Raw genomic sequence first — 15,353 nt, 5'->3', positions numbered from 1 at the left:
TGTGTGTGTGTGTGTGTGTGTGTGTGTGTCTATATTTTACATTTATTGGAGGTGGGGAGTGTTTTTGCCAGATGTGTATTGAAAAATACATTATTTTGCTATATATCAGTGTCCTTTTATTTTTCCTTTGTATTGGAGTTAAGGCATTTTTTTTTTGAAATTGTGGTTAGGTTGATAATATCTATGATTTTCATTTTCAGGCTAGGAAAAGGGAATTTACAAGTTGTTTATAATAGGGAGCATTGGGTCTGCCCTAAATATTTAGCTTTTTTTTTTTTTTTTTTTTGGTTCCGGTGAACCTCCAAGTAAAGAGAGCTCCCCTTAGAAAGACCTGGAATTCTGGACTCACAGGCTGCTTGTGCACAACTTCTTGCTCAATGGCAGGCTTTAGAAGTCGGTTTTCAGACTGGGTAGATTTCCACAGCTTTCAAGGGAGCCTCCAGAGAAGGACCGTCCTTAAAGTTCATTTAAACATCAACACAGCAAGAAAGCACACTGAGTAAAATCCAAAGAGAAGTCCTGCATACTTTTTGTCGCTGTTTGTACACAGAAAGTTTAGAAAAACCTCTATTTGAAGGCCACTGATCTACAGTCAGGTGACCATGGAAACTAGAGTTCCTGTTGGAGTTTAGATTTTGCTTGCACAGGCCCTTTGAGGTGGGGGTCAAAATTATTTTCTAATCCTACTGCTTTTAGATTTTTACAATGGGGTAAAAGTGGCCCGCATTTGTTTGAAAGTGTTTATGGTTATGTCTGCTACAGGTGTTTTGTGGAGTCCTGTTTTTCACATTGAACAGAGAGTGGAACACGTTTCTTAGTCTGGAAGAAGGGCATGATGGAAGAAGTGTCTGTACCTCAATCTGAAATGTCTTTTTCTTGGGAAAAGTCTTTCGTGTAGGATGGTAGTGTTCAAGTTCTTTTTGGTGCAGATTACTTCAAAGCGGCATAAGTTAATGCTGCCATTCTGTTGCCCAGAGTCATCATGTCATGAGCATCTTGATTAGCTACGATTGTTCTACCCTTTTTCTAAGCTCGCATGGATTTCTGGCTTAAATGAAATATTGGGCAAACAACAGTTAAGTTCTTTGTCCGAGTCTTTATTGCTCAGTTCATTCATTCATTTAACACATACCTATTAAGTACTTACTGGGTGCCAGCCAGGCACTGTTACAGATGTTGTAAATGAAACAGTAAATGAAATAGACCATAATCCCCATCTGGTGGGGGCTTGTATTCTGGTGGGTGGAGGTAGACAGTAACAACACATACCTGGAAGGTGGTAAGTGGTAGAGGGAGAAGATGGAGAGGGACAGAGAGGGAAAGAGAGGCAGAGGCAGAGGGAGAAGAGAGGTGGATACCATGAGACCATTGAGTTAAGTCGTCTTGAATTTAAGGAGAGATACAATTACGGACATAGTGAGTTAAAATTTTGATTTATTAAATAATGCCACCTTTATTCAAAGAGCACTAACTCGTACCAGGGCCTTGTCACACACCCTCTAGGCTCTCCTAGTCATCTTCTTACTCTGTAATAGGATTGGGCTTAAATCATCACAAAAGTTTTTCTCTGGATCAAAAAACGATAGAAGTCTACCTTTGGTTTGAATCCTGTAATTAGCATATATATAGGGAATGAAGTTTCAATTTTCACTTAAAGCTGAGGTAGCCCAGATTCAATGTTTTTTAAATAAAAAGGATTAAAACCTGATCTTTAGGGGTTTGAGGAACAATACTCTATAACCAAGAGGGTAGCTGACTTTTGTAAACTTTATTATAGCTTCTAATTATTATTGAGCTACATTTAGACCAACATAGACGTTTTATAGATGAAGATATGGATGAACTTTCCACGCATGATAAGTTCGAGACAGCCCAGGGCCCGTGTTCACCCGTCTAGTACATTTTCCACACCACTGCACTGCTTATTCTGGTCCTCATGACATCATGTTCATGTACTTTTTAAAGAGAAGCTTTATAACTAGGCCACCACCAGCCATGCACTATTCTTGTAGTAAACTTTCTCCATCACATTTATAAGATCAAGACTAATTTGTAGAGAATTGGTTTTAGTGTCAGCATTCACTAATTATCCTTTCATAATTGAAAAATCCTAATAATTTGTTAACAAATACGCTGGGCAATATTCTAAGCCCTTCATATGTATTACCACATTCATTTGGTTTCCAACTATGCTGCAGAAAAATAGAGATAATAGCAAAGAGAGGGGCACTGATGAGATTTTACAGTGACTCATGATGGAACTGACCCACGTTACCTGGGCCCTTGGATTTCTCAGATTTGTATTTGATCTGACTTTTGATAGTAGAAGTTTCTAGCGTAAGTCTAAAAATGAGGGCTTTAGACATAAAGACTGCATATTATATGAGTCCATTTCTATGAAATGTCCAGAATGGGCAGCTCTATAGAGACAGCAAACTCGTGGGAGCTTAGGGCCTCGGGGAACGGGGAGTGATGACTGATTACGTGGGGTCTCTCTTTTGGGGTGATGAAGATGTTCTAAGATTGATTACAATGGTGGTTGTACAACTCCAATATACTAAAAGCCATTAAATTGTACACTTTCAAAGGGTGAGTTGAGTAGTATGTGAGTTATATCTCAATAAGATAGTTTAAAATAAGGGGAAAATGAGGACTTTCCCCTTATATTTAGTTCATTTTAAATCGAAGTTTTTAAATGAGGATCGAAGAAAACGGAAAGACTCATCTTTCTCTTATGGTTTATAAACAGGAATAGGAAGGCGAAGCCTGAGTTGACTGTATAGCCAACTCATTTTAAATTTCTTCTGTTGACTTGACTGACTTGTTACAATGGTTTAAATATTATAGTATCTGATTACTAAAAAGTAATTTTATATCTGTTACTGAAAAAAATCCACCTAATATATAATCTTGTTTAGTAAATAGAATCATTTCACGGCAAAAACATCCGACCTGCTCTATCTAGTCCATCTCATCCATTCTGCTGTCACTGAGAATAACAAGTTATTTTGCTTGGATTCCAATTTAAGGTTAGAGAGGTTTTTCAAGCCTATTTTGTCTGGATATAATTCATTTTAGTTATTGTTCATTAGTTTTTTTTTAAGTTATTTCTAATTTTAGATTGTGCCACTTCTTAGTAGTTTCAAATTTTTGAAGTGTAGTATACCTTTCTATAAAGTATCGTATTTTGCCCTAATTGTTCACTTTTAAGCCTCACCAGTTCCCCAGTTCCAGTGTTCTGGGATTTGGTGAACCAGTATGCAAGCTAACCCCATCATGGTGTTTTATAGTATTTTGCACATAATCATTCAGTTGCCAAATAGTTAAGAGTGTCATCTGTGTACCAGGATGTAGCCATGACTCAGACGGACCCACAGCCTTGCTCTTGAAGAGAACTCTGGTCGGGGGAGAGTGACAGACCTAATCTTATAAGATTGTCCTTACCTGGCCATCTCTGCTTTATCCCAATGGTTATCCTTATCCGCATCTTGTCATCTCTCTTGGGCCTTACTTAAGGACAGTGACTGGCAGTGCAAAGCTATCAGATCACTAGATTTTGTGCCAAGATGTGTTAATATTTTCCGTGCCAGATTTTGTTAGCAAGTGGTTGCCCTTTTAATGAGCCTGTCAAAAAGATCCCATAAATACCAACAGTCACCTCGTTGAATTAGATGTGGAGTACCTCCCTGTGACTTCATATGTATCTCTCTGTCATTAACTTTGGTAAATAAAATAACCAAAGCATCACTTAGTTTACCGTTGCTATAATCTCCATAAATGTAAATCTTGCATTAAAATATTATGTGTGTTCCGAATATGGTGCTTTTGTTTATGTCTGAACTGTGATGAATATGCATTATTTAAATGAAGTCTACACATTCCTTAGAAAATACTGATTAAATCAAATCTTGCTAATTTGATTTTCCTCAAATCCGTGCCACTTTACATTGCCTTAATTTGGAGAAAACAGAATTCTTAAAGGGGAGAAAAACTGGGAGTTCAATTGTTTACCCTTTTTATCGCTCTGCTGCCTCTAAATCTTTAAAAATTAAGAAGTGTGGAAATTTGAGGCCTGTTGCACAATTACTAAACATTAAGATTTTTTAGATGACAGTTCGAATGCTATGATTAAAAAGTCTAGGAATATGTGTGTTGTCTAATGGTGAGCTCCCCATGCATACTTAGCTGCCGTTTTCTCTTCTTCCATAGTGCCCTGAGCCTTTACCACAGCTCTGTCACATGACCTGTGCTGTGCTTAGTCTTTTGTGTGTGTCATTCCCGCTGGAGACTACTATGGAAATAGAGCCTGTAGTACTGTTGGTTCTCAATTGCAATATTTAAATATCAGGTGTCGCATATGTTTGAAATTGCATAGAATTCGGTTGATACTGAATGTTGTCTTTCTTGGTAGAGTTTCCAGTATGGCTTCTGCACCAACTTCTCACTATAATTCACACTCCTTGGAGAATGAGTCTTTTAAGAAGGTAAGTGAAGTTTTCAGATGTAGCCCATCTCTTTCTCTGCACTTCATTTTTTGTATTTACTATTAGGCGATCATTTTGGGTTTATTGAATTCTTAATTTTATCATTCACTCACATAATGTAAATACTTTAATACATGTGGTTTTATTTATTATTCCATCTTGTTCTAGAAAAGACAGATTACTTTATATGCGTTACATGAGTTTTGTTTGTAAATCCTTTCACATAACCTCATTTTTGAGAACCTCCATCTTGTGAATATTATATTCCAGGTACTAGGTAATCCCTCGCCGCTGAAAGTTTTCTGAAATATTGAAGGCCAAGGCCCACTGAGAAGCCTGTTACACTTTTCTGTGTATTGTCATTATTTTCTGAATATGATGATAAAATAGTTTCATGACCAAAACAAATACAGCATTAACAGAAAATGGTTCAAAGTACTGAGGAGAAAATTGTGTAATTAGAGGAAGCTTTTGGAACATATATTGAAAGGGATGAATTTAAAATAAGCTTTATTCATGGCCCTTTAAGGCTTTTGATATATATTCCCAATGATCCACCAGAAAGGTTAATTTCCCCTCCTACTGGCAGTGTACAGGGAAGCCCAAGCTATCAAAAGGGAGTAAACTGGTGTCTTTTAATTTGTATTTCCCTGATTACTAACGAGGTTGGCCTTTTGAAAAAAGAAGGAAAAAAATGTGTTTATTTTCCATTTGTACTTCTTATGCGAGGTGGCTATGTGCTTTCCTTATTTGCCTTTGGGGTGTTTGGGGGGATTCTTTTCTATGGATTTATAAGTTTTCTCTATATATTATAATCAGTTTTATGTAATATACATTACAAGTCTTTGTCCTAGTTATTTTTTTGTTTGCTTTTTACTGACTATTTCCCTGAGCCGTACACTACATCTCCATGGCTTACTTATTTTAAAACTGGAAGTTGGTACCTCTTATTCCCCTTCACCTTTTTCACCTAGTTTATTATCAGCCTTTTAATTATATTTATAATATTTTGTTTAAATATATTTATAATGTTTTGTTTTTATTTTGAAAGTCACAGGTTTAGAGTCTTTATATGATCACACCTATCAATCTTTTCCTTCATGTTTTCTGCTTTTGATGTAATGTTCACGAGGACCTTTTCATCCCCAAGATTACATACATTTATTTGTGTTGTATTTTCATGATGTTATGGTATAGGAATCAGTTCTGAACACGAGTAATTTCAGAAAGGTTATTGTAAGTCCTTGTATAACATTGACATGAAGTATACCCTATGTTAATCCCATATTATCCTGTGTTAATTAAATATTTATTTCCCTTATTTTGTGGTTGAATTATATTTTCTTCCGACCCAGAACTGTGGTGTTTAAAGGTATACTGAATATTAAATTTGCTCATTTTACTTGTTTTTAGTTAGTGAGGGTGGTGTTAAAGGATGATCATAACTTCTTTCCAGTCTTATTTATATAAAGTATTGTTTTGTTCCTTATTGGGGAAGGCATTCCGGGCTGGGACAATTTGTCTTATCCTCCTAGTTAAAAAATGCTTCACTTACAAGCACTAAAACATACTGAAAATTGGCTAGGAATTCTCGTTTTGTGCCTGAATAAAAAAGATACAACCATTAAAAATCCAGCAAAGCACCCCTCTTTGACAACTTGTATTTTACCTAAGTACACAATTCACATTTCTCCCGTTTGTTAATACTTTACATTTGCACAGCCCTTGATAGTTCATGAAAGTGTGCTTGTGTATTTTGTTTCACTTAATATTCACAAAACCCCTTTGAGATAAGTATTTACACATGAACTGATTACAGCATGGCTTTGGAAAATAGCTAGAAAAAAAAGGAATGAAAAGTAATGCCGGAAAAACCTTTTGCCCAAACAGATGTTGATGATGCGCCTCGTTCGCCCTACAGTGGACACTGGCAGCCCATCATTGGTGTGGATCCACTAGGGCCGCTGAATAGATTGAGATACTTTACCAGGCATCCAGGTCACAGTGGTCAGCTATGGCAAATTAGACACTCACAACTCCTCTGTGGGTTTTGGTGGTTAATTCTCACCTGCCTGGGGGAGCCGCTGTGCCCATTCATTGAATGAGGCACAGGCCTGGGAGTACCTCTAAAGCAGTGGTCCCCAACCGTTCTGGCACCAAGGACCAGGGCTCCTATGAGAATCTAATGCTGGATGATCTGAGGCGGAGCTGAAGCAGTGATGCTGGCATTGGGGAGCGGCTGTGAATACAAATGAAGCTTCACTTGCTCACCCACCAGTCACCTTGTGCTGTGTGGCCCGTGGGCTGGGGACCCCTGCTCTAAAGCCAGGAAACCTAGAAACATAGTACAGCAGCAGGACGAATTTGTGTAGATGGTTCCTAAGGTCCTTGTCTGCTCAAGTTCAATGACAGACCACCCTTTCCTCTTACCGAGTTACCTATGGAGGCAGGACCTTAGTAAAATAAGAAACCCAGTATGTAATAATGGCTATTTTTCTGGTGGTGTAACAAGATTCTGTGATTACTGTTGCTCAGGTAACGCCCCACTGAAAGAAGTTTTCATTCCTACTTTTAACACAAGATAAATGACTAAATATTTAATGTGAAAAAAAGCCACCACAGTATACATGTATCTGTAGAATGCACTTAATATTTACTTTCCTCGTTTTCCTGAATGCTGTTAACTGTGAAGCACTTGGAAGGGGTGTTTAAAAATTAATGTTATTAAAAAGTGTGCTAACATTACTGACAGGCTGAATGTTAATGCAGCTAATGAATTTTGAGGGTAAGTTGTATTTTTTCGTTGTTTGAATTTTCTGTGCCAGTTTTCCCTAATGGTAAATATCTCTCTATTTTTTTTTTTTCTGTAAAAGTATATTGCGGGTTCATTGTGTTCCGGGTTGCTTAAAAACCTGTGCAAATGTAATGTCCTTGCTTCTGATGCCACTGTTTCGTCTCCAGACTTCTAGGGATGGAGTTAACTGGGGTCTCGGTGAGGCCGTTCCTCGACTTCCAGGAGAGACTCGCATTACTGGTAAGGTTCCTATGAAGTTGGGATTCGCATAACTTGATGAGAGTCCAGCCTGATCAGCTGGCTTCAATCCCTCATACTCTTTAGAAGTCAAATTTAGACAAATAGGCTAGCTTTGTTTAAAAGTGTTACTATAGAGAGAACTCCCTGCATTAGTTTCTTGATCAAAGAGTTCTTTCAAGAGCTTCGTGCTCTCCAGGATAGTGAATATTTTTCTCTGTACCAAAGAGAATTATTTTGGAAAAAAATGTGGATGATCTCTTGAAAGTTACTTATTAGAGCGATAAGCTCTCATGATTTGAGGTTATAACAACAAAGCGATATTAAAGTTTTCCGGTCTATGATGTATGCTTTAAAATGATCAAGCTGAAAGCTTCAAGTCTCAGTATTCTTCTTCTCTTTTTTTGAAATGTAGAAGACTATATTGGTTTAAAATATCTTTCATTTGCCAGATAACTGAAGTTAGTAGTATTGATGTAATAACAATTTGATTGTTGACTTATTCTTGCATGATACATTCATATTAAGAGGAAGGTATCTACTTTGGAAGGACCAGATGATCTGACTTAGGAATACAGAACCATCTGGCAGCTTCTAAGGCAAGGGCTGATGTTGTAGGCTTTCACATTTTTCATTAGGGTCAACACCCTCCTCTCAGATCCCCATGTATTCGGTGATGATACAGTTACTATTGTTCCAGGGAACCTTTTGATTTATCGACTGAGATCTGTGTTGTTTAGCTTAAACGGCTAAGACATGGTGCCAGTTAGATTAAGGTCATGGATATGGTGCCTTTGTGAATTAGGTAGCCACATGGCATGAGAAACTATTCCATGTCCACAGACTTACACACACGATCCTAGTCTTGCAAAAGAAACCATCCCAATTTCTGGATAAGAGCAAAAAGGATAGCTTACTTTTGGTGGTCTTTATATATGAACTTTTGGTGCTCTGTATCAGTGCCGGAACCTTAACTGATATGTAGTAACTGATTGAATTAGCACGAGGCAGCCTTACTGGATATTTTTCATTTAGCACCTGAGGAGAAAGGGATTTCAAACGTCTTTAAAAAAAATAAAAGCCATGAATACATTCAAGAAATCCTTGAAAGATAAAAGATATATATATATATAATTTTATAATATATATATTATTTTATAATAAATTAACTCTGCTAATTTAGTTTCCCCTTATGTCTGATTCTACCAAAGATGTACTATCCCCTTGGCCATCCATTTTATATCATTTAATGTTCGAAATGAATGTGGCTAAACTCTTGTCTGGACTGTTAGAAAAGAAAGAATAGACTGTAGAAATACCTCTACTGCTGACATTCATTGATCAAAACCATCCCAATGTTTTTTGTGATTAGAGGTTGGCAAACCTCAATTTCTATGTGGTGGTTAGTCTGCGAGACTGTCCTGTGGGAATTGCCACCCTCTGGTTGACGTAGCTCAATAATTATCTTGATAGCCCCCCTGAGGGGAGCAGCAGTAGTGCCCTTCTGCTCTCCCGCTGTCGTCACCTTGCCTCAGGTAGTGACAGCATCGTGGGCAAGCTCAGAGAAGCACTGGTCGTGCCCGGAGGTGACATGTGGTCCCACTAGTTCGCCGCTGGACCTAGCATGCCTAGCACTGTAATGCAGAAACATTGCCAGTGCTTGCTTTCAACTTTTTCAGTGATTTTTTTTTATTATAGTTATTCTTAGCCAAACAGTTTATATTAAATTAGTGCCATTTGTTGTGTATCTTGGTATATATTTCCATTATTTTAGGGTCCTTTTTTTATCTTAATAGACAAAGAAGTTATTTACATATGTCCTTTCAATGGCCCCATTAAGGGAAGAGTTTACATCACAAATTATCGTCTTTATTTAAGAAGTTTGGAAACGGTAAGTAGAATCTAAGACCATAAAGATGACCCTAACTGTTAAAGATAATGCTAAACTATTTCTCTTCTACCTTGCAAGATTGACTGTGGATCAGATTAACCTGGGGGATATATTTGCTTCTCAACTTTTAATTTTCGGCTTATGCAAAGCTTATTTAATACTAACACTGTATGTGTAGGAATAGAGTGAATTTAAAAAAGAAAAAAACAAGAAGTTTCATCTCATAATAGTGGTGAGGGGTTGGTAACCACCCATTTGTTAGTTTGGAGAAGTCAGTCAGGCGTAGAACAGTGATTGTTTAGCAGAAGGCCAGGGGAAAACCAGCGGTGGAGCTTGAAAACGCTGCAGATGCCCTACATATATTGCATCAGAACGTCCAGGCCTGTGGTCCAGGCACAGTTGTAATGTTTAAAACATCAGGGAGAAGGATGCCGATCCCTTGTTCAGGCCCACCGCTCTAGAACTTTCCAAGTGTTTGATTACAGAGCACCAGGTTAGCAATTTAGAACTCAGCTGACTGCGGTGTGGCTTAGCGCCACTCTACCTTTTCATTCCATGGCCATGACATTTTTACCACAGCATTTCAAGGAATGTTCTAGTCGTGGGACAACGAGATGGTTAAGGTGCTCTAGAAGGCAAAGAAGTGAATAGCTGCTGTGGCTGTCACAGAAGGACCTGTGGTAGATGGAGTGGGTCGCAGTTGCCCAGGCTGGCCTGAAGGGACAGCTCTATTTTGATGAGATGGCCCAAGACGGGTAAATAGGTCCGGGGTACGTGGAAGAAGTTTGTACGCGGAGGCAGCAGCTTGTACGCGGGAAGTGTCGAGACTGTTGGGGGAATCTAGCTTTTGTTGTATTGCTTTTACCTTGCAGTTTCTTCTGGACAGTTCTAATCTAGATTAGTTTCCATCTTTTGATTTTCTTTCATGTTCAGTGTTGTGTCCAAATTCTACAGAATGCCGCTTATTACTCCTATTACCTTAGCTGTGGGCCCCCACTTCTGTCGTGTTCATAGACCCACAGGGTGCTGAGATTGAGTATTTATTTATGTGAATCTGTTCAGGCTTCTAAGGAAGACTGGAGCTGAACAAATATTCTAGTTTTCTAAGCTGCAAAAGGAAAGTGTGGAAATAACAGCAATGAGCTGGATGTTAACCCTTGGCAATAATTGGCAACAATTCTAGAATCAGTCATTTAAACAGATGATTTTTAAGTACCCAGGAAAGCAAGAAACCATTGGGAGTGTTATTCGTGTTATCTTGATGGAATCAAGGCATGTGACAGATCCCGACAAAGAAACATGGGCTGAATGATGGCAGTACACTTAGGTGGAGTTACAGGCTGTGTGTGAAAGGCTCAATGCCAGCCAGGAAGGATGGTCGCTCACGTCCTGCGTGCAGGCCCTTCGTCTCCAGTGTTCCTACTGCAATGCAAATGAGCACTTAGAAGGCATGCGTGTCCGATATGTGAAAAACACCAAAGTAGCCATTGTGCTAGATGGCAGAATCGGGGCTTGAAACGATCTCAATCGGCTAGGATATTGGAGTGAAACTAATAATATGAAGTTTAGCATAGATAGCATTTACTTAATCAAAACCAGTCGTATCAATAAAGAATGGAGGAGGTCTGTCTTAACAGGGGCCCAAGTGTATTTCATCTTGTAATTGGACATGACTGTTTAAAAAGTTAATAGATCTGTAGGCCGAACTAGCAGACGTGTAATAACAGCCAGACAAAATGAGACGGTAGTCCATCTGAAGTGTCGTGTTCAAATCCAGGTGCCACGTTTTAAGAGGAACATTGACAAACTAGGGAGAGTTCAGACAAAGGGAACCAGGCTAGCCAAGGGGCTGCAATATGAGCAATGACAGAAATAAATGTTCATCTTTCATCTGAAGAAAAGAAATCGAAGGGAGACATGACAGCTGCCCTGGAATATTTGAAGTGCCTTCTGTGGAGCAGCGATGATGCTCATTCTGTATACCGCCCCCTCCCCCCAAAGGTCAAATTGGGACAGATGGAGAGGTTTTATGCTAATATATGTGAGAATCATCAAAAATTTGAATTAAAGCAAGTGTTACCATGTCTTTCACCTCTGAGACTCTTGGCTTGTTGAGCAGCCACACATACCTGGTTCCATTTTATGCTGTTACTGGTGACGAACTGGGGAAATCAAATCATTTAAAGTATGGTGCCATGACAAGATTGTGTATACTGTGTGATATCAACCACGTAAAACAAACAGCTAGCCCTAGAAAAGAGGCCAGAAGGAAATACACCAAAAGTTTTAGTACTCAGGGTATTTGGAGAGTGGCATTAGTCATGCTTTGTTTTCTCCCTCCCACTTGGTAGGAGCATGTCTTCCTTTTCTAATTGGGAGAGCACTTAGCAAGCTTTATTTTGTTTTCACGTGGCACTCTTAGAAGGTGGGGATTAACACTGAGTGAGTGAACAAAATGCCCATTTGACACTGACTACTAACTTTTTCGCCTTCCACTAAGTTTTACATAAACGTTTTACTAATTTGCCACAACATTTAGTCCAAGTATCAAAGCAAGCAGCTAATGACAGAAAACATCATATAGAGAAAGCCATTGAAGTGGTTATGCAGAAACCTAAAAACATAGTCATCACGGTGTTTCTTACTTAAAGTCATAAGGACTTTTAATTGTGGATTCTACTGTGAAACGTGAATTTTTTTAGTGTGTTTGACAAAGAGCTGTCATCTCACTGGCATTTTGAAGTGGACACCTGTTTATTTCAGGTACGTAAACACTGCAACGGAAATGTGGTCTGACTCAGTCAGCTGTCCAAGCACAGTGGTCATTTCCTTAGATTGGCATGGTGGCCTTCTTCCACCTGGCCCTCCTTCCTGGTCTTCCCCTGCCACTGTGCCCTACACACTGCCTCCAAAGTGATCTCTCTTAGAATGAGGCTGACCAGCTTACTTCTCAGTTCCAGAACTCTCGTGGACTCCGTGTTGCCCATAGAATGAAGTCCAGTCTCCTTTACATGGCATAAAAGTCCTTCTGACATTTCTGGCCTTGACTTACCATGTCTCCCATGCTCTTCTTAAACTACATAAAACCCATTTCCTTTTCCAACACGTGACATGCTCGCGTGCCTCTGCACCCTCGCATGTGCTGTTCTCACTGTACCTCGATGCCCTTTCAGAAGCCACCATTTGTCCTCCAGATCCCACCTCAAAAACCGCGTCCCTCCTGAAGCCTTCTCCAGCTTCCCTTGAAGGAGTCACTCTGTCTTTGTGTCCCCACAGCCCTTTTTCACACCTCTGTGTTTACAGTTGCTATGAAACCTTCCCTGGCCACCTATGTAAACCTCTAATCCCCTCTCCCAACACTTCCGCTCCCTCTTCCATGTTTATTTGTTTCTCCCAAGCACTTGCCATTATTTCCTGTTTTATATATTTCACTGCTTCATCTTGTTCCTTATCTGTCTGAGGACAGCGATGCTTGTTTGTCCTTTCACTGGTATACCCTCAGCTCTTAGGACAGAGCCTGGCACAGGAAGGTACTCAATCAGGCTGTGCCGAGTGAGGGAATTCTGTCTTGCTTATGAGTGGCTTTGTCTGTGGTTGTAACTAATGATGAGTCCTTTCGGTCCTCTGCCTAGCTAGCACAGTGTCCAGGAGACAGTAGGTGCTCAGTAAAAGTACTTTCAATGAGCGAACTCGAGGGAACAGGCCTTGTCACTCTGGTTTGACCACAGCATGGACCGTAGTAAATTGTGGCATCTCGAAGACCCATAGCCACCTTTTGACCTTGAGAGTGCTCAGGAATTTGGCTTGGGGTTCATCTTGTGACTTTAGTAGACACTGCCTTAGTCATGTAACGCTCCGTAACCTGATAGACTGCCATGGGGTAGACCGTATCCAGATTCCCTTCCAGGAACAGTTTGGGTTCAGGCGCGATCTATAGAGGATGAGAAGGACAGATTAACCCTTTGTTCATTCATGAATTCATATCTTTATTCCAGATACATTCAGCAAACCGTGTGATGGGTCTAACACCATGCTAGGTGAATGATGTGGAGATAAGTAATTGTGGCATAATATGGCAAAGTCTACAGTGGTTGCATAATGCCGTGAGGTTACAAGAGAGAGGGTGATTAACCGTGTGATGAGTCATAGAATACAGAGGAGGTGATATTTAAACCGAGTCTTGAAGAATGATGACGATTTCCTGGACAGGAGGGAGAGAGGGAGGAGCAATCAGGTAGAGAGTTTCCGTATTGCACGTCTGACAATACGGAAACACATCATATACTGTGGAAAGGGCTGAGGGATCTGTTAGAGCGGGAATAGAGGGCAGAGGGAGGAGTGGGGAATGGAAGTGACGAGGCTGTATGCGTGTTACTAGGGGCACGTCCGATCAGATGTGTATTTCAGGAAGAGAAGTTGGGTTGCAGCATGTGTGATGGATTAGGCAGGAAGTTATGTCAGTTTTCCAGGTAAGCGATAAGGGCCTGATACAGTCATAGTTGCGATGGAAGGGAGGGAACAGCCGTGAGAGATTCAGGAGGGTTTGGGTAGCCATTGCAGGTGGGAGTTGAAGGAAAGACTCAAGTCGAGAATGATTACTGTGATTTTTTTGGCTTGAATGGTTGGAGCTGTTCCCAGTTGTCACAATAGACATAATGGGAGAAAGAATGTGTTGGAGACAGGCCCCTGGGGAAATAAGTTTGACTGTGTGGACTCACAGCTGTCCAACCGCCAGGCGGAAATGGCCCAGTAGCAGTCGGAAATGTATCTCTGAAGCTTCCAGAAGTTATTAGCATATCAGTATTCTAAAAACCGTGTACATCTACAAGATTACCTGCAAAGAATATGGGACAAAAAAAGAGTTGTGGGCTGAGGAGAGACCCCTAGGGGACATGAACAGTTTTCTGTGGTGGGGAGATAAAGAGAGCCACTGCAGAAGAGAAAGAAGTCACAGTAGAACGTCGTCTGAGACAAGGCTTTGGTGGAAGTCGGTAGAAGAGAAAATCTCAGGAAGGGAGCAGAGTGTGGTGTGACGTGTTGCAAGGTTCAGCGAGATAAAGAATGTGTGGGGGTCGTGCACAGTGGCCGTTAGGAGGCACTGGGAACCTGGGGGAGAACAGATGCTGTGGTGACGTGAGTCTCTCTTGCTCCTCCTTCAACCTACTGGTGGCAGACCGGCCAGCTCCCCGGCCTCAGCCCACTTCTCTTCTGCATTCTCTTGGCCCCATGGCTTCGTCTACTCCCTGACTCCAGTCCCTTCTCTACAGATAACCCCATGACAAAGCTCCTTGAGTTTACTGAGTCCTTTCCACACATTCGCATTCCATGTGACCACGACTGACAGGCAAAGCAGATGCGACCCAGCCCATTCCCTAGTCCTCCCATGTCTTTGTTTTCCAGTGCTGACCTTTCTTCTGGCCTCGGTTTCTCGTTTCTCCTCACCTACTAGAGATCCCTTGACTTTCCAGCTGGCATCCCACAGGCCAAGCTGGAATCCTGCAGTTCTTTCACCCTTCCTGGTCAGTTCCTCCTTTCGATGTTCTTGTTTCTCTTAGTGGTGCTACTTTTCTTCCCATCAGCTCGGAGTCACCTCTCTCTCCCCATCCTCCCTTCCCCTGTTCAGTCTTCTTCACATTCGCCCCGTTCTTTCTAGTCCTGCTGCTGCACCTTAGTCCAGTGTCTTATCAGCATCACCTATCCCGCAGGCTGTGACAGTAGCCTCTCCCAATCCATTCTTGCTAGCTCCCTGAGGCATTCTTCCATTCTTCTCATTCCTCTGCTTAGAAATTCTCAGTGGCTCCTTTCCCCTCATTTCAGATTCCTTAGCCAGGTATTTATAGTCCTTTACAACCTGCCCCTAACTCATCATCCCTGTTCCATCATACATGCTGCAACCCGACTTCTTTCCTGAAATACACATCCGATAGGTCGTTGTCCATGTAATGTG

General features: G+C 40.6%; 1 protein-coding gene across 1 annotated transcript in view; it reads left to right on the top strand.

Annotated features, from left to right (window-relative positions):
- MTM1 (myotubularin 1) overlaps positions 1-15,353 on the top strand; it is a 90,746-nt gene that overhangs the window by 16,446 nt on the left and 58,947 nt on the right. Inside the window, exons 2-4 of the mRNA XM_039867590.1 lie at positions 4,412-4,484; positions 7,446-7,518; positions 9,312-9,406. Coding sequence (XP_039723524.1) covers positions 4,422-4,484; positions 7,446-7,518; positions 9,312-9,406 — 231 coding nt within the window. The 5' untranslated portion in view covers positions 4,412-4,421. The remainder of the gene's footprint in view (positions 1-4,411; positions 4,485-7,445; positions 7,519-9,311; positions 9,407-15,353) is intronic.

Source organism: Pteropus medius, unplaced genomic scaffold (genome assembly GCF_902729225.1).
Source record: "Pteropus medius unplaced genomic scaffold, Ma_sr-lr_union100, whole genome shotgun sequence".
Classification (NCBI taxonomy): Eukaryota; Metazoa; Chordata; class Mammalia; order Chiroptera; family Pteropodidae; genus Pteropus; species Pteropus medius.
The sequence above is the reverse complement of the archived record's forward strand: the minus strand, read 5'-3'. Positions and strand labels throughout refer to the sequence as shown.